Source organism: Crinia signifera, chromosome 4, assembly GCF_055691185.1.
Source record: "Crinia signifera chromosome 4, ASM5569118v1, whole genome shotgun sequence".
Classification (NCBI taxonomy): Eukaryota; Metazoa; Chordata; class Amphibia; order Anura; family Myobatrachidae; genus Crinia; species Crinia signifera.
Genome location: NC_139220.1, coordinates 332,112,528 through 332,138,599, shown reverse-complemented (window position 1 = coordinate 332,138,599; position 26,072 = coordinate 332,112,528). Strand labels below are relative to the sequence as shown.

The 26,072-nt window shown below is 47.6% G+C and overlaps 1 protein-coding gene across 2 annotated transcripts; it reads right to left on the bottom strand.

The window, feature by feature from the left end:
* Positions 1-4,394: 4,394 nt before the first annotated feature.
* LOC146075996 (uncharacterized) lies at positions 4,395-26,072 on the bottom strand. Of its 2 annotated transcripts, XM_083185753.1 has the most exons (3): positions 25,977-26,072; positions 24,272-24,336; positions 4,395-7,074 (listed from the first exon to the last, which is right to left on the bottom strand). In XM_083185753.1, the coding sequence occupies exon 3, from the start codon at positions 6,902-6,904 to the stop codon at positions 5,612-5,614; it is 1,293 nt and encodes a 430-aa protein (XP_083041879.1). In that variant the 5' UTR covers positions 6,905-7,074; positions 24,272-24,336; positions 25,977-26,072; the 3' UTR covers positions 4,395-5,611. The 2 variants fall into 2 exon arrangements, with proteins under 2 accessions (XP_083041879.1, XP_083041880.1); XM_083185754.1 differs by lacking the exon at positions 25,977-26,072 and having other exon boundaries at positions 24,272-24,474.

Sequence of the window (26,072 nt, the reverse complement as noted above, 5' to 3'; positions counted from 1 at the left end):
ACCTGGTGCGGCTATGGTGGCCGTTGTATGGAGTTGGTACTCCTTGGGGCGTTGTTGCCTCAGTACGCAGGATGCTGGCAGGGGTGCCTTTCTTTTGTCTCGGCATGGTAGGGCGGACCCGTCCCAGTCCTTTCTGGTGTCCAGTGCGTTGCGTGGATGGCTGCGCGCCTCGCCGGCACTCCCAGACTGCAGGCGACCAATTGATTTGACATTGCTCCCAGCCTTGCTGGGTGCCCTGAGGGACATTTTGCTGGCCTGACTATGAGGTCCTGTTGTTCCGAATGGCGTATGCAACGGCGTATCATGGTGCCTTCATGTTTGGGGAGCTGGTGGCGCCGTCAAAGCGAATGCCCTCACCACTGACCGTGGATGACCTGGTGGTCCATGTGGATTCGGTGCTATGTCATCTGCGCCGTTCCAAGACTAGCCTAGCTGGAAGGGGGCGGTGGCTGTCTTTGCTCCCATGTGCGGTGGAAGGGGTGTGCCCCGTGGCGTTGGTTACGGCCTTCGCGCAGGTGCACCCAGACCTACCTGGTGCATGGCTGATGCATGATGAGGGGTCACCGCTCACCGAGTATCAGTTTTGCCACGGATTGGGACGGGCGCGTGAGGCCACGGGTCTCGATCCAAAGGAATTTGGGTCGCATTCCTTTCGGATTGGGGCTGCTACCTCGGCGGCTGCGGAGGGCCGCTCCGATTCAGAGATTCAGTCTCTGGGTCGATGGCGCTCGGCAGCATTCCAAAGGTACATTCGGCCAGCCTTATCTGTCACTTTCACCATGGTCGACTGGACGCATAAGCGCTCGTCAACTTCCAGTGGGGGCCTTGAGGTGTTTTTTCACATCCGTCTGGGGGCACAATTCGGCTATTATTACAATCTGGCATGGCGTACTTGTTAGTTTACTCCAGACGGTGTGTTTTGTGCCTCAAGAGCTGGTCGGCCACGGTTTTTTCCATTCCTCTCTCCTAACAAGTGTGGTGCGTGTTTGGTATGCAAGCTTGTCGACAGCCTTCTAACCTCTCTATAAATATTTCAGGTCGACAGGACGTTAGGTCCATATGGATGATGGGACATTCCTTTGTCTTTTGGGCTTATAGGGCGACCATCGCCTCTGATGTGCGTGTGTTCCGTCGGGCTGGGGAGGTTAGGTGGCTGGGTGAGAGAGGTATGTTGTGGAAATGACTGCAGGCTGGGCTGATTCGAGCCCTGCGAAATTTTGGGGTCCCGAGAGTCATTATAGTCCATCTGGGTGGCAATGACTTAGGGCGGGTAACCGCTCTTGAGCTACGCTCTGTGATTGTGCGGGACCTCTATTTCATTTCGTTGTATTTGCCTGCATGTAAGTTGGTGTGGTCCTCCATTATATCGAGGATTGTGTGGAGGAATGCGGTGTCTTGCCCCCGCCTGGAGCGTTGGACCAATGGCGGGGGTGTTATTCGCCATGACGCCATCAGCTTTCAGCGGAGTGCGCTGTATAGAAGCGATGGTGTTCATCTGAGCCCGGAGGGCGTGGCTCTGTTTTTGGGCGATGTTTTAGTTGGTACACAGTGCTGAGCGTTTTCCTACTTGGTGGCGGTGCTGCGGCTTAGGGCCTAGCTTTGGCGGTAAAGAACGGTCATCCTTGTAAGATCTTGAGGTGTGTGTGTAGATAGTGGGGTGTCGCTCTCCCCTGACATCTATGGTCATCGGCCATGCTTCCGCCTGGGGGGTGGTCACCACTAGCACGAGTGGATGACCGGGGAGAGTGATCACCAGCGATGGTGTGTATGGTAGACATCTTTAACCCCACTTTCCTATAATGACCGTTCTTTGGGGCCGCCACCATTATATATATATAGTTTAGTTTAATTGTCAAAATAAATTGACATTCATTTTGAAACGCCAGCACTTGTGTCTGTGTCTTTTTTATTAGATAAGTTTAGTTATTAAGGTTTAGGTTAAGTTTATGGTGAGTTGAAAGGTGTAGACCTGGGGGATACCTGATGGGGAGTTTAAGAACCACGAATGCTGAATAAGCAATGAGAGAGCATAAACCGCTGATGGGTTCCCCAGGTTACACTGGAAGGTCAGCTGATATGCTAATAGGATGGGCACAAGGCCTATCAGAGCTGTGGGAGGGTACAGACAGGGAAGAAAAGGAATATGCTTACAGGAAGTTCTCCCTCTGTCTGGAAAAGCCCCACCCACCCTTCCCTATTTCTTCTCTCTTCGGCGGCGGTAAAGAACGGTCATCCTTGTAAGATCTTGAGGTGTGTGTGTAGATAGTGGGGTGTCGCTCTCCCCTGACATCTATGGTCATCGGCCATGCTTCCGCCCGGGGGGTGGTCACCACTAGCACGAGTGGATGACCGGGGAGAGTGATCACCAGCGATGGTGTGTATGGTAGACATCTTTAACCCCACTTTCCTATAATGACCGTTCTTTGGGGCCGCCACCATTATATATATAGTTTAGTTTAATTGTCAAAATAAATTGACATTCATTTTGAAACGCCAGCACTTGTGTCTGTCTTTTTTATTAGATAAGTTTAGTTATTAAGGTTTAGGTTAAGTTTATGGTGAGTTGAAAGGTGTAGACCTGGGGGATACCTGATGGGGAGTTTATGCATCTCTCCTTGTACTGAGCAATCCCCGATTGGCAGGTAGTCGCTGTGGTTATATGTCAGCACCAGTAATAAAGACATCAATAATCCATTTGCTGAAGGATCATTAGTTTATTTAGGTTGTTATTATAGGTTACAGATGGTCATCATTACAGGACCACCTAACTATCTGTAACATGTAGAAGAATGTACAAAGTATTATAGAGAAACAAAGTCTATAGTTATACAATCGGTAACAGAATCCCATTTATCCAGATCAGCTTTTATTCCCCTGTTCTGGGGACAGCTACTAGTAATATACATGGTTATTACAGATATTGTTAGATCATCGTCCTTCAGTCTACATGCAGGTTATATCACTATATACTGTGTCATAGTAACGTGTATACTGTTACTGTGCTGCTAATTATTATGGAGGATGTTAGTATTAGTCTATTACACAATGTGCTCTCCATCAGACCTGGTTAATAACATGTGAGAAGGAAGGAGGTACTGTAACCCATAGCAACTAGAAATCCTCTATTAGCATTCTAGTGTCAGCGACCTAACACATGTAATAATGATTGGTTACTATGTGATACAGGTAGTACATAGTATTCAGAGAGAGTGAGGTAAGGCAGCAATATAGAGGCATGAGGGAAAGGAGAGAGACCAGAGGAGACCTGTAGGGTGGTACAAGGCCGCATACAGGGTTCCTATAATCAGTGGTGTAACTATAGAGGGTGCAGCTGCTTTTTGGGGGGGGGGCTGGGGTTCCCCAAAGGCAATCCCACTGCAATATATTTTTTATCTGTAATCACTGCTTCGGATCCCAGCAGTAAACATACACAGAGAGGGAGGCAGAGCCCAGCAGTGTACGTACACAGGGAGGGAGGCAGAGCCCAGCAGTGTATGTACACAGGGAGGGAGGCAGAGCCCAGCAGTGTATGTTCACAGGGAGGGAGGCAGAGCCCAGCAGTGTATGTACACAGGGAGGGTGCACAGCAGTGTACATACTCAGGGAGGGAGGCAGAGCCCAGCAGTGTATGTACACAGGGAGGGAGGCAGAGCCCAGCAGTGTATGTATAGATAGAGGGATGGAGACAGATCCCAGCAGTGTATGTAAACAGGGAGGGAGACAGAGCCCGGCAATGTACATACACAGGGAGGGAGGCAGGGCCCAGCAATGTACATATAAAGGGAGGGAGGCAGAGCCCAGCAGTGTATGTACAGGGAGGGAGGCAGAGCCCAGCAGTGTATGTACACAGGGAGGGAGGCAGAGCCCAGCAGTGTATGTACACAGGGAGGGAGGCATAGCCCAGCAGTGTATGTACACAGGGAGGGAGGCAGAGCCCAGCAGTGTACGTACACAGGGAGGGAGGCAGAGCCCAGCAGTGTATGTACACAGAGAGGGAGGCAGAGCCCAGCAGTGTATGTACACAGGGAGGGAGGCAGAGCCCAGCAGTGTATGTACACAGAGACGGAGGCAGAGCCCAGCAGTGTATGTACAAAGAGAGGGAGGCAGAGCCCAGCAGTGTATGTACACAGAGAGGGAGGCAGAGCCCAGCTGTGTATGTACAGGGAGGGAGGCAGAGCTCAGCAGTGTATGTACACAGGGAGGGAGGCAGAGCCCAGCAGTGTATGTACACAGGGAGGGAGGCAGAGCCCAGCAGTGTATGTACACAGGGAGGGAGGCAGAGCCCAGCAGTGTATGTATACAGGGAGAAAGGCAGAGCCCAGCAGTGTATGTACACAGGGAGGGAGGCAGAGCCCAGCAGTGTATGTATACAGGGAGAAAGGCAGAGCCCAGCAGTTTATGTACACAGGGAGGGAGGCAGAGCCCAGCAGTGTGTGTACAGGGGGGTAGACAGAGCCCAGCAGTATATGTACAGGGAGGGAGGCAGAGCCCAGCAGTGTATGTAGAGGGATGGAGGCAGATCCCAGCAGTGTATGTAAACAGGGAGGAAGACAGAGCCCGGCAATGTACATACACAGGGAGGGAGGCAGAGCCCAGCAGTGTATGTACACAGGGAGGGAGGCAGGGCCCAGCAATGTACATATAAAGGGAGGGAGGCAGAGCCCAGCAGTGTATGTACAGGGAGGGAGGCCGAGCCCAGCAGTGTATGTACACAGAGAGGGAGGCAGAGCCCAGCAGTGTATGTACACAGAGAGGGAGGCAGAGCCCAGCAGTGTATGTACACAGGGAGAAAGGCAGATCCCAGCAGTGTGCGTACAGGGGGGTAGACAGAGCCCAGCAGTATATGTACAGGGAGGAAGGCAGAGTCCAGCAGTGTATGTACACAGGGAGAAAGGCAGATCCCAGCAGTGTGCGTACAGGGGGGTAGACAGAGCCCAGCAGTATATGTACAGGGAGGGAGGCAGAGCCCAGCAGTGTATGTATAGAGGGATGGAGGCAGATCCCAGCAGTGTATGTAAACAGGGAGGGAGACAGAGCCCGGCAATGTACATACACAGAGAGGGAGGCAGGGCACAGCAATGTACATATAAAGGGAGGGAGGCAGAGCCCAGCAGTGTATGTACAGGGAGGGCGGCCGAGCCCAGCAGTGTACGTACAGGGAAGAAGGCAGAGCACAGCAGTGTACATACAGGGAGTTAGGCAGAGGGAGTTAGCATTGTTGGTAGAGGGAAGGAGGCAGAAGCACGCAGTGTACATACAGGGAAAGAGGCAGACCACAGCAGTGTATGTACACAGGGAGGGAGGCAAAGCCCAGAAGTGTACATACATACGGAGGAAGGCAAAGCCCAGCAGTGCACGTACACAGGGAGAGAGGCAAAGCGTGGCATTGTACATACAGTGAGTAAAACAGAGCAGAAGAAAAATATTTGCTACATTCAAAACATTTATATGGCTTCTCTCCTGTGTGACTCCTCTGATGTTGGACAAGCTGTGACTTCCGGGAAAAACATTTGCTGCATTAAGAACATTTATATGGCTTCTCTCCTGTGTGACTCATCAGATGTAGGACAAGATGTGACTTCTGGGAAAAACATTTGCTGCATGCAGAACATTAATATGGCTTCTCTCCTGTGTGATTCCTCTGATGTATGACAAGCTGTGACTTCTGGGAAAAACATTTGCTGCATGCAGAACATTTATATGGCTTCTCTCCTGTGTGACTCCTCTGATGTAGGACAAGATGTGACTTCTTGGAAAAACATTTGCTGCATTCAGAACATTTATATGGCTTCTCTTCTGTGTGACTCCTCTGATGTTGGACAAGATCTAACTTCTGGGAAAAACATTTGCTGCATTCAGAACATTTATATGATTTCTCTCCTGTGTGACTCCTCTGATGTTGGACAAGATGTGACTCCTGGGAAAAACATTTGCTGCATTCAGAACATTTATATGGCTTCTCTCCTGTGTGATTCCTCTGATGTAGGACAAGCTGTGACTTATGGGAAAAACATTTGCTGCATTCAGAACATTTATATGGCTTCTCTCCTGTGTGACTCCTCTGATGTAGGACAAGATGTGACTCCTGGGAAAAACATTTGCTGCATTCAGAACATTTATATGGCTTCTCTCCTGTGTGATTCCTCTGATGTTGGACAAGATGTGACTGACGGGAAAAACATTTGCTGCATTCAGAACATTTATATGGCCTCTCTACTGTGTGACTCCTCTGATGTTGGACAAGATTTGACTTCTGGGAAAAACATTTGCTGCATTCAGAACATTTATATGGCTTCTCTCCTGTGTGACTCCTCTGATGTAGGAGAAGAAGTGACTTCCGGGAAAAACATTTGCTGCACTCAGAACATTTATATGGCTTCTCTCCTGTGTGACTCATCTGATGTAGGACAATATGTGATTTCTGGGGAAAACATTTGCTGCATTCAGAACATTTATATGGCTTCTCTTCTGTGTGACTCCTCTGATGTCGGACAAGATGTGACTTCTGGGAAAAACATTTGCTGCATTCAGAACATTTATATGGCTTCTCTCCTGTGTGACTCCTCTGATGTAGGAGAAGAAGTGACTTCCGGGAAAAACATTTGCTGCACTCAGAACATTTATATGGCTTCTCTCCTGTGTGACTCATCTGATGTAGGACAAGATGTGATTTCTGGGGAAAACATTTGCTGCATTCAGAACATTTATATGGCTTCTCTCCTGTGTGACTCCTCTGATGTATGAGAAGCTGTGATTTACATGTAAAGCCTTTGTCACACTCAGAACACACATGTGGTTTCTCTCCTGTGTGACTCCTCTGATGTCTGAGAAGCAGTGAATTACATGTAAAGCCTTTGTCACACTCAGAACACACATGTGGCTTCTCTCCTGTGAGACTCATCATGTATGAGGTGAGAACAAATTAGTTGCTGAAGGTTTCTTCTATCCAGAAAATAAAATAGTGTTTGTTCCTCCTCCTGAGGTGTAAGGAGATATGATGTATTTAGTTGGCTTGATCGGAGAACAATTTCCCTTTCCACGTCCTCTTTATTTGAATCCTGCTCCTTATATGTCCTGTAAGAAAATGAATATATAAAAACATAATGGTTACCAGGATAACGCTACTTTTATAGTATAAGAAGTAAACTAGGCAGGTGGGGGAGGGTACAGTAATAAACCTTAAACCAATAAATGATTGTAGAATAGAGGGCAAAGACAGCCACATTGTGGTGGAAGCAAGGGGAAGGGAGGAAAAAGGGAACAAGGTATAAGACAACTACTCACTCCAAACATTAACAAAACAAAGGATACCACGGCACCGTACACTTTATTGGTACATTCTGTCTAGAATGGCAGGAAATTCAAACCATTCTCAACAAACATATCGATATATTGAAGACTTGATACAGTGTTAGAGGAACGTATCCAAATCAGTTGGAGGAGATGTAGTAATCTAAGAGACGTCCTGGTTCATAGCCACCTTGAAAGAGTCTATGTCCCTAAAATCCACAAAAAAGGATCCTATAAATGTGGAACCTGCAAGGCCTGTGCTATTACGGTACCCACAACTTCCTATTGTGACAAATTCTATAAAACGTGGAAAATCCAAGATTACATCACATGCAACACGGTTGGTGTTGTTTATAATCTAAAATGCCCATGTAATTTACATTACATTGGCAAAACGAAAAGACCGTTACATAGAAGGCTGATGGAACACATATCCAGCATTAAGAATGCAAAAAGAGATCACCTGCATGAAGCCACTTACACCGGTTGCTAAACATTTCCTTAAGTTTCATCAAGGAAACCCCAATGGACTTCAAGTTTTTGGATGCAAAAAATCTAAATGGGCATCAGAAGGGGCAACCTGGATAAGGAATTGCTAAAACAAGAGGCCAGACTTATTTTTCTGATGAATAACCGGACCACAGGTGGTCTAAATGAGGAAAATTGTTACATAGCTTTCCTATAATTACACAAACTATGGGGCAACCTATATAACCATCATTTGGTTAGTATTTCCTAATGTAATCATCCAATTTCCAGTGTAATCATTTGTCATTGGAAATTTTCTCATGTTTAATAAATAGGCATACTCTAATGAGGAAGATATATATATCTATAAAATTGATATTAAATATTGGCTTCAAAATTCCACCAATCCCCCAACCAATTCACTGAATGACACTAATGATTTTCAAATATGGTACACATCACCATATAATTATTCGTAATTTTAACACACTCTTGTTATGATATAAATATCTCATTTATCTCGTTTTTATTTAATCATGAGGCACGGTGTCCATTTTTATTATCAATGCAATTATATCTATCTCACACAGAGACTGTTCTACACAGCTAACAAATCTGCAACATCTCCATCTATACAATATATACACTCATCATGAGATTACCTTTATTATTTATTTATTATAGTTGATTAAAACTAAAGTCCTACTCCAAATTCTGTAGCAATTTATAGAGGTGAGAAAATATATTCTAATAACTGAACATACGACTCAATTTCTGAGCGAGAGAATATGACACCAAGGGTGACATTTAATAGGATGTGATTTTTTTCACACTTTCAAAATTGCCCATGAGGTGCGTATTCTGGAAAAAAAGTGCGATAAAGTTCGCTAATGGGCGATTTTTAGGCATGAAAATGTGCGAATTTGAGGTAATGTGCGAATTTATGTTTTTAAAAAACAAAACGTCGTGGAGTCCCCCCTCTTGAGGATATCCAGCCCCGGGCTCATTGAGCCGGACCTGGTTCCAAAAATACGGGGGACAAAAAGCATAGGGGTCCCCTTTATTTCTGAAACCAGCCACGGATTCTTGGACCGGTCCTGGTTCCAAAAATCTGGGGGACAAAAAATCTGGGGGTCCCCCGTATTTTGAAACCAGCACCGGGCTCCAACAGCCCGTGGTGTCATGCCACAGCCAGAGGACACTTTTTATATAAGGTCCCCCGGCTGAAACATGAGCACCGTGGCTGGTAAGCCTTGGACGAGGTATCTGGAGGAGTGGGGATCCCCTAACAAAGCCCCCCACAAGCTTTACCCATCCAGGGCTGAAGCCTGGCACTGTCACCGGCGTCCGTGGCCAGTGGACGCCGGCCTGATAGGGTTACAACTCACATACATAAAATTGCTTTATGCAGGAGAACTAAAAGTGCCAGCAGACCTCCCCCGCATGCTGGGACTTGGAGAACCACAAGTTTCAGCATGCGGGGCATTAATGGGCCCACTGGGACTTGTAATCCACCTGTAAAAAGAATGTTAAAATAAAACACGCACAAACAGAAAAGTATAACTTTATTTCACACACAAACACAAACCTTACTTTTACACCAATATACTTACCAATCCAGGATCCAGCACTGGTCTCCCTTCTGCATAGCCAGCTCACCCCACACTGACAGCCTGCTTTCTCCGGCGCAGCTAACAGTCTCTGTAGTGCTGTCCCAGTGCTATAGAGGCTGATAGCGTCATTGGCCAATGCGTCTCCATGGTGTGTGCATACCTTGAGAAAGCCTCTTCTGGAGAAACAATCGTCTGGTGAAACGATCGTCAATGAAGCCCAGACGTCTGTCACACGGTGTCCTCCACAGCAGGGTTTCGGTGAAAGCCTCAGGCTCCATCCGTGGCCGGATGGCCAGGTACACTCGTACTTCTCCTCCCCACTCTCCCCAGCCGCTCTCTTTCTCTGTGTAGGATGGGCACCAAACCCGATCCCACCTGCATACCCCACACTCCATGCCCTCCTTCCACAACCGGGCTGCTGGCCGTGTGCCGCTCATACTCCACCACTGCAGCACTTGTCAGCAGGAAGCTAACCCCCTCAGCGAAGGACAAGATTTGGGATAAAATCACAGATGAAGTGAATAAGGTGGCACCACAGTACAGGGATATAAAGTGTGTGTGGCAAAGGCAAGTGTGTGTGTTTTTAACTCATATGTATTTGTTTGTGTCACAACAAAAAAAACTATACATTTTTTAGGACAAAGGTGTGTTTGTTGATATGTCGTTAGTTCATTTAGACATGTGAGCAAATTTATGTAAGGGAGTGCTGTCTAGGTGGTGTGATTCTGACACCTTGCACCATGTACAAGATGTGTATATGTCATGGTTCAGCCATAATTATGTGTGCAAAAAAGAGTGCGAATAAATATGTTTGCGTTTTGAACATGACCCACAAAGGATTTTGGGAAATGGAGAAAGTAAAATGTTATGTGGGGTAACTTACCTTACTATAACATGTCCAAAACTATGGCCGTTAAACATGTGGATTATGTTTCCCTTCAATTAGTTGCAATATTTGATAGTTTGATACTGTGTTATGGAGTCCACAATCAGGAAGCAGCAAAATTATATTGATTCCGATCATACCAGCCACAATGCTAACTTTTCACTACTAACGCAGTGTGGTAGCTGAGACCATTACATATGTTGTTGATTTACATTTATTTTTCCATTTTTTTAAGGTAGCAGGACTTCAAATGTGCCCTGAAGAGGAAGCTGAGTGGACGGTGCACAGCCAGACCACCGGGGGGCGGGCCCTATCCTTCCCATCTTGAGCTGTCCTCCCTGGATCTGCTGTCTCAGAACACACTTGTGTAGTTTCACGGCGCCAGCAATCCATACGCCAGAATGACATTCTGCAAAGATTGCCTGCACCACCAGGGCACTTTTTTGCGGCCCTTGCAGCCAATAATCTAGCTGCCCCACCCCGTGCTGCCAGAAGGGACCCACCACCACCCCCATACTCAGTATCTGAGCCCCCCAAACCCCATGGGCAAACGAGGGTGACACCTATTGACTTTGTCTGTTTTTGTACCAAATCTTGTCCTTTGTTGTGGAGGGCCGCTTCCTGTGGGCAAACTCGTTCTATTCCCGTGCACAGGGTACCAAAATTCCAAGTTCTCCCTCTGTAAATGCAAGGTCTTGGTTTGATGTCCTGTAACCTGGCTAGCATAATTATTTGATGATGCAGATCCTATGCTGGGGTGGACTTTCATTTCAGCATGCAGCTGTTGTGCCCCAGATGTTTCAGTTGATGGCACATTTTGTCCTGTCTGGTTTTATTTTTATTTTGTTTATTCATTTCTCAAACATTATTTATTTTGTGTGCTGTGAAGCCTAACAGCAAAACCAATTAAAAGAAGTTAAGTAAACAAGTTTGATGTGAAATGTTTTCTATGCAGTCTTGCACATAAATGTATTAATTGTGTCCGTGTGTCACACCCATATTGTGTAGTGTATTGAGGTGGATGAAGTCATGGGTTTGTGTGACATTTTTCGGAGAGGAATAAACATGTGTGCACAGTTCTTAAACAGCAGTGATAGATGGTGACAGTGAGTGGCAGAGGGCCAGATGTCTGTTTCCTCCAAAAGTGTAAAAATGGAGAGTGGTAAACAGCCATCAAAACGGCTCCCAAATTCCATGTTACAGAGTGGTGGGCAGATGTAGGAAGCCTTAACCAGAGATCCAGTGGATGTTGGTGAGTGTGGCTTGCGTTACTCAATTGGTTAATGAAAGTAAATTGAGTGCTGCATTGCTTAGTATTGCATGCTGGAGTCAGTATTTTAGGTATGGTGCACGGTAATTTGCTTCGGTATTTATAAGGGAAGAATCTTCAGAAGATCTCCCACAGATTAAATGCTCGGCTCTTAAATGCTCCCAAACTGTATGTTTGAGTGAGGAAATAGTCAAAAATAGATTACAGAACCTAAATAGTAACAAATCTCCTGCCCGGATGAAATACACCCTAGGATACTAAAATAATTGAGGTACCAATAAACTCGGGGGATGGTACCAAGGGACTGGCGCATAGCTAACGTAGTACAAATATGGAAAAAAGGTAGCAAAACTAACCCTGAAAATTTTAGACCAGTCAGCCTTACAACCATTGTGGGGAAATATTAGAAGCAATGATACCTTCTAATATTTCTAATACCTTCTAAGGAACCTTTGCAGGAATTAATTGGCCGCTTGCAAGCCCTCGAGAAGGGTCAGCGGCAAGTGGCTCAGGCCCTGCAGGGAATCTCCCAGCATCAGGACACTCTTCAAGCATCATTGCCTCAAGCTTCGCTGACTCCTCCTGTGATGGCTCAAGCAAGTAACCCTGTCCAACCTCCGGGTGCCCCTACCCTGCATCTGCCAACCCCAGCTAAATTTGATGGCACTCCTAGGGGCTGCAGGGGGTTTATCAACCAGTGCGAAGTACATTTCTCACTCCAGCCCATGAACTTTCCCACAGATTTAACCTGTGTTGCCTACATAGTCTCGTTGCTGTCTGGGTCAGCCCTGGATTGGGTGTCTACCCTATGGGAACGGTCAGATCCTCTGCTTACCAACTACGCTAACTTCATTGCTGACTTTCGGAAAATAGTCGATGAACCAGACAAGGTGACTTCAGCTGCCACTGAGATTCTGCGGGTACGCCAAGGTACCAGATCTATTGCTCAGTATGTTATACATTTTCAGACTCTAGCGTCCGAATTATCCTGGAACGAGGAAGCCTTAGTATCAACGTTCATGGCGGGACTTTCTGAAGGTCTCAAAGACGAGTTGGCTACACGGGACCTTCCCAGTACCCTCACTGCCATTATTTCCCTCTGCAATAAGTTAGACCTCCGCTACCGAGAGAGACAAGTTGAAAAGTCCCGGCAAGAACGAAGTCGATCGATGACCACTCGAAGACTAGACTCAGTCCCATCCTCCGCTTCTGGTTGCATGCAGGTTAATAGGGCCCACTTGTCTCCTGAAGAACGACAATGAAGGCAACGCCAAAATCTTTGTCTCTACTGTGGGGAAAATGGGCATCTTATTGCCTCTTGTCCACGCCGTCCGTTAAACCGTCAGTCCTAGCTGGTCCTGGAGAAGCCAGGCGAGGACAAGAGAGACAAGATATTTCTCCACTCAAGTCCGATTCTCTTTTGTCTTCACAACTCTTGTTACCTCGGGGACCAACTAAAGTTCTTTTGGACTCTGGAGCAGCAGAAAATTTTATTTCGTTACAATTCGTTAATCAGCATCATCTTGGAACAGTCTTATTGGATCAAGCCTATCGTCTTTCTGCTGTGGATGGCAGCTTCCTTCCTCAAGGGTCAATTACCCACCGTACTGTTCCACTCTCAGTTCAAGTCGACCTGCTGCACCATGAGTTACTTCATTTCTTAGTGATTCCAAAAGCCAGTCACCCAATTGTCACCTAACTGTCATCAATCTTGTCTTCAAAAAATTGTGCCAATCCAGACTACAGCCACCGCTGAAGCTCTACTCTTACCTTCTGCCTACCAAGCATTCTCAGACGTCTTTTGTGAAAAATCAGCAGATAAGCTACCCCCTCATCACCGATGGGATTGCCCAATTGAGTTGATTCCTGGAAAGACTCCTCCCAGAGGTAGGACAAACCCTCTTCCTCTTCCAGAGACTGAAGCCATGGCATCATATGTCAAGGAAAATCTTGAAAAGGGGTTTATTCGACCATCTTCCTCTCCAGCTGGGGTGGGGTTTTTTTTTATAAAAAAGAAAGACGGTGGACTTAGACCCTGCATTGATTATAGAGCCTTAAATGACATTACCATTAAAAATCGGTACCCTCTTCCCCTAGTTACAGAATTATTTGACCGGATCAAAGGGGCTACAGTCTTTTCCAAGCTAGACTTCAGGGGGGCCTATAATTTAATTCGTATTTGTGCAGGTGACGAATGGAAAACAGCATTCAACACAAGGGACGGTCATTATGAATACCTAGTAATGCCGTTCGGGTTAAGTAATGCCCCTGACATTTTTCAAGAATTTATGAATGAAATATTCCGTGATCTTCTATATTATTCAGTTGTGGTTTATCTGGATGACATTTTAATTTGTTCTCAGAATCTTCAGGAACATCGTCTGCACGTCAAGGAGGTGCTCCAGCGATTGCGGGATAACCAATTGTACTGCAAGCTATCTAAATGTGAATTTGAAAAAACCTCAGTTGCCTTTCTGGGATACATTATTTCCGGTTCAGATCTTTGTATGGACCCTTCTAAGGTAAAAGCAGTTCTTGATTGGTCCCGCCCTACTACATTAAGATCCATTCAACGTTTTATTGGATTCTCTAACTATTACAGAAGATTTATTAAAAACTTTTCCTCCATCATCAGTCCTATTACTGCTCTCACCCATAAAGGGGTCAACTCGTCCCAGTGGTCGCCTGAAGCCATTGCTGCTTTTCACTGGCTCAAACAAGTCTTTACTGAAGCTCCTATTCAGCCAGATCCTTCTTGACCATTCATATTGGAAGTAGACACCTCGTCCGTGGGAGTAGGAGCAGTGCTTTTTCAGAAAACCTCTGATGGCAAGATTCATCCCTGTGGGTTATTTTCCAAGAAATTCTTACCAGCCGAAAGAAATTATCCCATTGGGGAGCAGGAACTTTTGGCCATTAAGCTTGCCCTAGATAGAAGAATGGCGCTATCTTTTAGAAGGAGCTAAATTCCCAGTATACATCATCACTGATCACAAAAACCTTCTTTATCTGCGAAAAGCGCAATGCCTGAACCCAGATTAGCCCGCTGGGCTTTATTCTTTACAAGATTCAACTTTTCTTTAACTTTTCGGCCTGGATCTCAAAATGGCAAAGCTGATGCCTTGTCCCGATCTTTTTCTTCTTTAATAGAGGACCAAGTTCCCGGTCCAGTGCTCCCAGCTACTAGATTAGCTAAGTAATTTCTATTCCTCCAGGGAAAACATTTGTGACTACAAAATGATGTCCCGCCTTGCTCCTTTGGGCTCATGCTTCACGTTTTCAGGCCATTCCAGGATCAAAAAAACCATTGAGTTCATTAAAAGGTCCTATTGGTGGCCCTCTATGAAAGCCAATGTCACGTCTTTTATTTCCTCCTGTCCTGAGTGTGCTCGCCATAAAACATCTTGTCAAAAGCCGTCCGGCCTTCTTCAGCCCTTGTCCATTCCAGAACAACCCTGGACTCATCTATCAATGGATTTCATTACTGACTTGCCCGTTTCCAAAGGATTCAATACCATCTGGGTCGTGGAAGACCGTTTTTCCAAAATGGCACACTTTGTCCCCCTCAAGGGGTTACCTTCGGCTCCCAAGTTAGCCCAGCTTTTTATTACAGAAATATTTCGACTCCATGGTCTGCCTGTAGAAATAATCTCTGATAGAGGGGTACAATTTGTAGCAAGATTTTGGAGGTCTCTGTGCTCAGCATTCCGAATCAAACTCACATTTTCCACAGCATATCATCCCCAGACCAACGGGCAAACCAAGAGAGTGAATCAGGAGCTACAGATATTCTTACGACTTTATCTCTCCTCGTCTCAAGATAACTGGTCAGAACTCCTCCAATGGGCTGAATTCGCACATAATAATGCATATCACTCCTCTACAGACAAGTCTCCATTCTGTATTGTGTATGGCAAGCATCTCCGTGTTCCTGAATTTCGAAATCTCCCAGAGAGCAATGTTCCTGCAGATAAATCGTCTCTTCAATTTTTTTCCAATATCTGGAGGAACGTCCATATTTCACTCTGAAAAGCCTCCCAGCACTATAAAAAATTTGCGGATCGCCACAGAAAAGCAGTACCTAAACTTCAAATTGGAGATAGAGTATGGCTTTCAGCGGAAAACATCAGATTGCGAGTACCATTGATGAAATTTGCGCCCAGATTTATAGGTCCCTATCCGGTAGTCTCTGTCATTTCACCAGTAGCATATAGGCTTCAGCTGCCTCAGTCTCTACGAATCCCTAACACGTTCCAAATTTCTTTATTAAGGCCATTAGTCCTCAATCGTTTCCAAAGTAAAGTACCTCGACTACAGCAGCTTCAAACCGATCGTGGAGTATCCTTTGATGTGAAAAGAATCCTAGACTCCAGAAGACGATTCGGTTGAATTCAATATTTGCTGGATTGTAAGGATTATGGTCCGGAAGAGAGAACGTGGGTAGATGCCACAGCCATTGATGCTCCCGCCTTGTTAAAGAAGTTCCATCAAAACAATCCTGGTAAGCCTGGAAAGTATCCGGAGTCCACTCCCAAGAGGGGGGGGGGTACTGTCACAGCCCATTCCTGTCGCTTACCAGTCCGGGTGGTAGGGCGGGATCTGGTCCAGGGGCATGGTCTCTGGCGCTTGAGCAGGGCACCAGGGGAGCCTGAGCAGTCACCATGGTGCGTGGGTGACAGTGCCCGCTCTGACTGGTCGCCATGTACTGGCGTGGAGTGCTCTGGTCTGGATTCCGGCTCTGTCTCCTTGCCCTGGATGGTGGAAGCGGCGGAGCGGCACTTGCAGTGCTTCCAGCCCTCTGTGGGGACTACTCTGACTCAGGGCATACTACCTCAGCCGCACCGTCTGCGCAAAGGAACCATCTTGTTGGAGTCCACCAATAATAATCGGGGCTGAAGTCAGTAGCCTATCACAGCCTCTCAAGGGGGATAAAGGACTTTTGTTTGAAACAAGCTGGCGCCAGTGCTTTGCTTGTCACTCCTTAGGAAACACCAGCATCCTGTGCTCTCTTGACAACCTGTGCACTTCCAGTGTCTTGCTCAAAGTGCAATTAGTCCTGATCATCTGTGCACCTCCAGTGTCTTGCTTCAAGGTGCAATCAGCCCTGATCACCTTGCACCTCCAGCGTCTTGCTTCAAGGTGCAATCAGCCCTGCTCATCTGTGTACCTTCAGTCTGGGTGCAATCTACAAGCAACCTCCTGTGCACCTTCCGTTTGGGTACAACCCCTGCTATCACCTGTGTACCTTCAGTCTGGGTGCAATCTACAAACAACCTCCTGTGCACCTTCCGTTTGGGTACAATCTCCTGCTATTCCCTGTGTACCTTCAGTCTAGGTGCAACCTGCAAGCAACCTCCTGTGCAACTTCCGTTTGGGTACAATCTCCTGCTATCACCTGTGTACCTCCAGTCTGGGTGCAACCTGCAAGCAACCTCCTGTGCATCTTCCGTTTGGGTACAACCTACTTCAACCACCAGTGTGCCTCCCGATTGGCTACACCCAGGCAGGGTCTCCTGCGCACCCCCTGCCTGGGTGCTATCCGCTACAGTCACCTGTGTACTCCCAGCATGGTCACAACTGGTTCCTGATTCCTGTCCGTCACCTGCTCTTTCATTATCTTTCCCGTGGCTAACTCCTGAGACTCATCCTTCACGTCAGTGTCCACAAGCTGCAAGCTCCTCCCAGGTCCCGTATGAGAAGGACCTATATACGCCCTGCTATCCTTCAAGCTGCACCGTTCCTGGTTGTCACCCGGGTCCACAGAATTCCCAGGTACTGACAATAAGGTTGTGTAAATAATTACATTATAGGAGGCAGTCAAAATATTATATATATCACATTTTCAATTCATAGAGAATCACAAATAAAATTGGTTTATCTAATTGAGCCTCACTTCCGGTTGTTGGAACGCACGCCGCGTCCTACTTCTGGTTGGTGGAACGCAGGTAGCTTATATTACATGCCTGCAGTACAAAAATGCATAGGAAACCTATATTGAAATGTATCATTAATAGGGCTTAGAGTGGAGGAGGGAACAGAGATGGAGTGGAACGCAACTTCCGGTTTCTGGTTGTTCGTCCACAATTATCGCTACTGATATGAGAATTTGCAACAGGAACCTTATATCTACATCTATAATAAGGCAGGCAATACTATAAAATGGGCAAACTTAGACTACATATATTATCACATCAAGCGGGCTACTCCCAATCTCGTAAGAACTACTGTATATAGGTTACCATGGTAACACAAACTTTTGCGGTAATAGAAAATATATGGGACACAATGCATGTCCCACTTTGACCAAAGGAGGCATTTTTGAGAAGATCCCTAGATCACAGCATATCCTGTGCTGTGAGCCACAACCAAATATACAGTAAATAATATTAATAAAAAACAGTTTTAATCTAAAATATGCTGATTATTGATAATGATTTTTCGGTACTGCTTTCCTAGCACGGCGCTCGTCTTATTGATTGCATGCCTTAAGTTTAAGGTACTTAAGGCATAAAATCAACGCGATGGACCCGTTTTTTAATCTCATGGATCTTATGCATCCATAAGATGCATGAGATCCATGAGATTAAAAAATCGTGAGTCCCCAATAACCATTGTTAACGCCACCAGCACTATCAACGTCAACCCGAAGCGTGGCGAGCGCATCGAGCCTGCGAGGGGCGGCGGTACGCGTCCTCCGACCTTTCCATACCCCCACTATCCACGTCGGCGTGGAGTTGATTTTATAAAGTGTGGCGAGCGCAGCAAGCCCCGCGAGGGGACGCGGATACCTGTGAAGCCCGCGAGGGGACGCGGATACCTGTGAAGGTATCCACGTCCCCTCGCGGGGCACGCTGCGCTCGCCATGCTTCGGGCTCGGTGGCTCGCTGCGCTCGTTACACTATATAGCGTCAACTCCACACCGACGTGGATAGTGGGGGTATGAAAAGGTCGGAGGACACGTACCGCCGCCCCTCGCGGGATAGCTGCGCTTGCCACGCTTCGGGTTGGTGTCAATAGTGGGGTGGCGTTAACAATGGTGGGGGCCATTTCACCCATGAGGGGGGGGGGGGTTAGCAATTAAAATTGGGGTTTTGGGGGCTTTTTACATTGATTCCAATGTAAAAATCTCGTTTATCGCATCGATTGCATCATCTCATGCATCTTATGCCGCACAAACACATAAGATGCATGAGATGCTTGAGATATCAGCCCCACACATACAATCTAGATCGTGGGCGCCGTGCTCGGAAAGCAGTACCGATTATTCACAATTAGCAACAGGAGGAAAAAATATAAAATATAAAAGAATATATGAAACTAAGAATATGGTATATATTAAATATATAGTTTGTTACAATTAAATAAACATAGAAATTCATGTTATTGGAGTTTAAAGACATACATTTAAGGCCCATACACACTAGAAGATTTTCATTTCAAAAGACTTTGCCAAAATCTTTGATAGATAAATTTTTCACCAAAGTAGTGCATACACACTGAGCTATTTTCCTCAAAGAGCGAGAGATTTTCAGGAGCCTAAAGGCCCATACACACTGGGCAACTTTGAGCTGAAAGTCGCTGAAAACACCCAGTTTGAGCGGCTTTCAGCTCAAAGCCGCCCAGCGTGTATGCCCTGGCAATGAGCGGTGAGCGCTGCTGCGCGCTCCCGTATCATCGCCGGGAAAGCCGTTCATCTGCTGGTTATACCAGCAGATGAGCGGCTTTCAGGATGGCTTTGCATAGCTCTGCAAAGCCATTCTCCCCCCTCCGTCGGTGCCGGGCAGGGGGAAAGTCGCTCAGTGTGTATGCAATGAGAGGCTTTCCCCGCAGCGATGACTGGCATCAATGCTGTCCATACACACTGGGCATAGTCGCCCAGTGTGTATGGACCTTAAAGCCTTTGCTTAAAATCTTTCATATAAAAGGCGATTTACATAATGGGCGGGGTTTGAATTACAAGGGTGGGAGCAGGGGCCATTTTATTCAGTGCATTTCTGTTCTTGGTGCCTGATTTAGAACTTATTGCTGGCCTGCATATATTCGGAGCCCAGCAATTAGGTAAACTCCACCCGTGCAGCAAAATCCCTCCCATGTGCACGGCAAACATTTCATTTGCAGCTGTGCATGTAGGGAGAAATCCATTCACTTGCAACAGCAATGTATACGTTACGCCATAACAATATATACATTGGGGGGGGGGGCAGTGGCGGCGGTAACATATATATTGTTGGCCTGCGGAAAATTTAAGGCATGTCTTTGTGGGACAGGGGACTATGCACACCATAATGCCCATTACACATATACCACATACTGTAATGCCCATTACACATTATGCCACACACTGTAATGCCCAATACACATATGCCACACACTGTAATGCCCATTACATATAATGCCACATAAGTGGCGTTTACCTACATGCTCATTGCTAGGGTTTTCATGCACAGTGCCAGGGGTAACATGCACGGCGCCAGGGGTAAGATGCTATGTGCACTGCACTGTGCGGTTCTGCATCCTTACGCTCCCCTTGCCCTGCTGTCTGTCCCTGCCTGCATCAGTAAAGGAGCAGAGCGGTGGGGAAATCCGACTGTCTCAGAGCAGGTCCATCTGTTCGCGACTCGCAGCCAATCAGGCAACGGTGGCTCGCGAGTTGCAAGCAGGCGTGTCATTTGAAATAGCCGAACAGCGGATGGTTGGACCTGCTCTGAGACAGCCAGGTTTACCACCGATCTGCAGGCTGTCTCCTTTAACGATGCAGGCATGGACAGACAGCAGGGCAAGGTGAGCGGACGTTTCACCTCCAAAATGAACCGACGGAACGCAGTTATGCCCCGTTCTGGCTCAATTTAACCCATGGTGGCCAGTAATATATACATTGCTGGCCTGTGCCAGCTATGTATATACAGATGGATCCTCTGATCCTTGGCCGAGGATCGCCAGCATGCCTGCGCTGGCGCTCGCCGGTGCTCCATCTGACTGGGACAAGAGTGCGTCTCACATGCACCTGCTTCCCAGTTTCAGGATGGTGCCGTGGCGGCATCCTGCCCGTCTCCTCCTCAGGAAGATGGGCAGGGATAGGGGATGGCGGGGCGGCAAGAGGCACCGGGGGAAGGTGGCGGAGCCAGCTCCATAGCCATGGGGAGTCTGAGAGCGTCTTGTGCGCACGCTCCCCTGGCGAGAGCCGGCCACTGGAGGGGGCTGGTGATAGAATCGCCAGCCCCTGCCAAGAGCATGTTCCATCTGTACTACTATCGGCTAAATCCAAAGGCCTCTTCTCAATCCTCATCCAGCTTGATCTGTCGGTTGCCTTTGACACTGTTGACCACCCTCTCCTGCTCAACACGCTCCACTCCTTTGGCATCACACGGTCTTCTCCTGGTTCACCTCATACCTCTCTGATCTCTCCTTCTCCGTCTCCACTCCGAGCTCCTCCTCTCCTACTACCCCGCAGCCAGTCGTGTTCCCCAAGGGTCAGTCCTTGGCCCTCTCCTCTTCTCCCTCTACACCACCTCTCTGGGCACCCTCATCAGCTCCTTTGGCTTCCATTAGCACCTTTATGCTGATGATACCCTAATCTATTTCTCCTCCCCCGACCTATCCCCATCACTCCTGTCCAAGATCTCCGATTGCCTCACAGCCTTCTCAGCCTGGATGATCCAATGTTTCCTGAAACTAAACATGGCTAAAACTGAACTTCTAATCTTCCATCCCCCGAACATCCCCTCTTCTCTCCATCAGCACTGTTGAAACCGAGATCATCTCCACCGTCCAAACGTGCTGCCTCGGTGTCATCATTGACTCCTCCCTCTCTTTCACCCCCCACATTTTTGCGCTCTAACAGTCTTGCCGCTTTCACCTACGCAACATCTTTCGCATCAAACCATTCCTCTCCACTCACGCGATCAAAATTGTCATTCACTCTCTTTTCATCTCTCGCCTTGACTACTGCAACATCCTTCTCTCTGGGCTACCTCTTGCCCCTCTCCAATTCATTCTTAACTCCGCTGCTAGGCTCATCTTCCTCTCCCACCGCTCTACCTCCGCCTCCCCCCTCTGTCGATCTCTTCACTGGCTCCCCTTTCCTTTCCGAGTTCTCTTTAAACTCCTCACCACCACCTACAAGGCTCTCTCCTCCTCCACCGCTCATTACCTCTCTTCACTGATCTCTATCCACACTCCCTCCTGTCCTCTTCGCTCCATCGCTGACCGCCGCCTGACCTCTCACCTAATCACCTCCTCCCACTCCCGTGTCCAAGACTTCTCTCGTGCTGCCCCATTGCACTGGAACAACCTCCCGCCACCCATCAGGCTTTCTGATTCCCTTCACTCCTTCAAGTGCTCCCTCAAAACCCACTTCTTCCGACTCGCCTATCCCTCCTCCTAACCTCTTTCGCTCCTCCTATCCTGCCTGCCCTACCCCTCCATCCATTCCCATCCATTCCTACTTATCCTATTGTTTTTCGTTCGTCCACCCACCTCCTTTTAGTCTGTTAACTCTTATGAGTAGGGCCCTCCTTCCTCACGTACTCACCCTACCTCTTAACCTCACCAGCACTCCTGCCCTGTTCTTCCCTTCCTCTAATTCATCTTAAGTCTCCTCGACCATTTTGACACCTACTTCAGAACTGATGCTGATTTTAGTTCTACCAGCTATACCCCTATTTATACTGTATTTTATCACCACACCCTGTAAGTTACCATGTAATTAGTTTTTTGTTTGCTATGTACGGTGCTGCGGACACTTTGTGGCGCCTTATAAATAAATAAACTACTACTAATAAGCAATCATTGGTGCCCAGTGGTGCCTGTAATATATACATTGCTGGCCTGTGCCAGCAATGTATATATTATTGGCTTATAACATTGGTGGCCAGGGCTCCATGCTCTGAGCAGGCCAGCGTGGGGGTGAGCAGGCTGTGTGGTGGGCGGAGGAAGCAGCCTCCGTGTGGAGCAAGCCAGCCAGCCTGCCTGGCAGAGCAGGGCGGACGAGGCGGGGGGGACAGGGTGAGCAGGCTGTGTGGCCAGGTGGAAGGAACACCTCCCCCGTCACCCCTTCCCCCTCCTGTCGCCTCCCACCCCCTCCGCTCAGGCGAACGTACCCGGCGCGCTCCTGCCACCAGCCACCATTCACTGTGACGTAGGTGGCACGCTCGGGGATGGTCGGCGCGGCTTGGGAGGACTAGGGAGAGTTCAGGCACCCGAGTCCTCCCGAGCCACCGTGAAACATCCCCGAGCCTGCCGCCTGTGTGATGACTGTCAGGCGGCAGGGGGAAGCGGCGGCAAGAGGGGAGCTGTGTTGTACTAACGCCGGAGTGGAGGTGAGGGGGGTGGGGGGGGGGGAGCAGCGGCTTCCTAGATTCTGTGGTGGGTTTTTCTGGTGAAGGACGACAAACCATCCTTAGTAGGTTTGCCCTGCCCCAGCAAAACCCACCACTCAAGGGGTTAACAGAGAGCCCGGCAGGAACATATTTACAGTCAGTGTGCCCCGTCCTTGTGTAGCAGGGCAGAGGAGACTAATTAACTTTACACATAGACAAAGTGTTTCCATATCTTGTTATCTAATGCAAAGATAGTGCAGCGCTCACTAAAGCAGAGGAGGGCAGAGACCTCTGTAATTCTATACACAGAGACTGAGCCAGCGGAACTATGTAAAAACCGGACCCAGACTCCAGACTGCCGGACCTGACATCAAAATCTGCAGTCCGGAGTTTGTATTGTCCGGTCCGGGGGTGTCTTGTCCGGGGGGTCCCTGTGATAGCTATCACCAGGGACATGGGGAAGGGGAGACTACAGCCTTCCTGTGTGGTCCGGAACGTTCAGTTTTTTGCTACATGCCCGGACCATACAGGGAGGCTTTATTCTCCCCCTCCTCCACTCCCTGGTGATAGGTGTCACAGACAGCCCCCCCCCCCCCCCGGACAGGACACCCCCCCCGGCAGTCCGGGGGTCTTGTCCTGGGCCGGTTTTTACCCATACCCTGAGCCAGCAAAGGCAGAGTGGAAATTCAGTGAGCTTGTGGGAGTAGAGGACAAATCAGCAGCAATAATACCATCCTCTGTTCCTACTTATATAGCAAAGTATTATCCTGGTGATTCTCTCACTGCAGGACACGTTTGCATGTGGAGGAGGCGGAGTATAGATTACAGATATTGCGCTCCAGTTACATTCTTCAGTGAAGTAAAGTTATCGCCTCATTTGAACAAGATACACTACTTAGTAAATACACGATCTGTGAAGATCACTGTCAGTGAATTCCTGTTGGACAGTATTACCCCAGCACCAGTATGTAAATAAGGAAAGAGAGAAGGAGAGGGGGAAGATATCTATTGATCTGTATATTTTAGCAATATAAAAAGTGTCAGCTTATTGGTTATAATCTAGGAACTAACATTCCAGTCAGTACAGCTTTACAGACACAGAATTCTATTGTACTTCGCAAACATATTCTAAGCACAAGCGACTGTTCCTGTTATAGTACCAGCTAATTGGTAGGATACGTTACTGCCTAGGGAGAGACAGCTCCTTGTATCAAAAGACATACAGGCAACGCTTGTTTCAGCAGCCTCTGTCACCTTTATTATATACAGCTAAGATAGTGATACAGAGGGACAGACTCGATACAAGAGGGTCACTATCCAAAGTTATAACTCTGATAACGTAATAGGGAACTACACGTTATACACCTATCTTCGCAGAGGATTACACAAATATAAATTCAATGCTACAAGTTTAAAGTGAGCTCACCTTAAAAGACTTTCTGCAAAGTTGATATCTGGCAGCATTCAGAGGAGTTGTGTCTATAAAGGAACCTGCAACATATAAATAAAAGCGCTGAACTATTGGAGACTGCAGTACTGCTAGGGATTGAGACTAGAAGTGGTTTCCACATGATTATTATGGCGCAAGAATACAGTTTATAGCAATGATAATATGGTGAGAGAGAGAGGTAGACGGCCTGGCACTCCCTCAGCTGGGATTCAGTACCTGGGTGCCTTCTGGAACAAACAGGTAGTTTCGTAGGAAGGAACAGACAGCGGCACTCCAAGGATTTTCAACAGCGTGTATTACAGCAAACTAACGTTTCGGGGTATCATTAACCCCTTTGTCAAGGTTTAAGTGCAATAACAAGAAAATAGTGACTGGTGCTTACAGACTGCTATATATGAACCTTACTAAAGGAACCTTATTCGGTGTGAAATTCCTGTGTATTGTTCTGCTGTCAAAATGCCCCTGATGAAGTCAATTTGTTGACGAAACGCGTTGGGCTTATACCATCACTGAGAAGACATCTTTTAATAAAGAATTTTTTATTGTCAAAAATTTTTTTTTATATATTGTTATTATAACTCTGTTTGTTATTGGACAAAAATAATTATCCTGTCACCTGTACTTCAGGAAGGGCGCATTCTGAGAATCTATTTCTTTCTATCTCTATCCTGGGTCCTGTCTAACAGAGGGCTCCTCAGAGTTGCTGCCATACCTTTGTAGAAGCACGGCTGGGGTACTCTGTCCCCATATATATATATATATATATATATATATATACATACTGGTTCCCTTATAGAGGGCAGTCAGTGTGGTTAGTACAATGCTATATGTATATATATATATATACACAGACACACACACACAGGTTCCCATATAGAGAGCGGTCAGTGTGGTTAGTGCTGTTATCACCAGTACTGCCCGTTGTTAGTAGAACAGACATATATAACACAATACTCTGCATGGTCAGACTAATCACATACCTTGCTGGGTATTACAGACCCCTCAGGACCACAGTAATCCGGGTTTCCCAGCTGCTGGTACAAATGTGTAAGTCAGGGTTGCCGACTTTTAAAAGCTCCTCTCCTGGAGAAGCCCGGAGATGAGCCTTTCAGCAGGAGCTCGGGGGCGGGGCTTAAACGTGATATAATTAAGCCCCACCCCCATGAAGGAAAGTTACTCAATTTGCCTATCTCCGGGGAGGGGGCGGGGCTAAATGACGTGATTATGACGCTTTAGCCCCGCTCCTCCCCAGAGATCTGCAGCCATAAGGTAATTTAAACGCCGTGGTCAGGGGGGGGAGCCGCAATCAGGGGGAGGGGGAAGCAGGGGTCCCCCGAATCCGGGAGGGTTGGCCACCTTTTCGGGGGGGCCGGGAGGGTGCCCCGATTTTCGGGACCCTCCCGGCCATTCCGGGAGGGTAGGCAACCCTGATGTAACTACAGGAGGAGTCAGTGCTGCTTCTGTCTCCTACTTACATCTCCTACTTCCTCATCAGCTCCTTCTCTCCTCAGTCCCCCGTCCTCCCCCTCCCTGCTGCTGAGGAATGTACAGCAGCACACAGAGCACGGCCAGAGCAGCCCCGGCTTCCGTGTGAGCTAAGTAACTATAAGGAAGCCCATGGGAACATGTGAGGGCTGAGTGGCTGATGATGTACAGGCTGCTGCAGCACACATACACATACCTGCTTCTATCCGTCACCCTGATCCCTGAAGATAACAGGCAGCACACGATACAGCAGCTACAGGGAACAGTGAGCACTTCCCTACTGCTTGCAGAC

Coding starts and splice junctions, on each gene's coding strand:
- LOC146075996 (XM_083185753.1), bottom strand. CDS start 6,904: ATGATGAGTCTCACAGGAGAGAAGCCACATGTGTGTTCTGAGTGTGAC.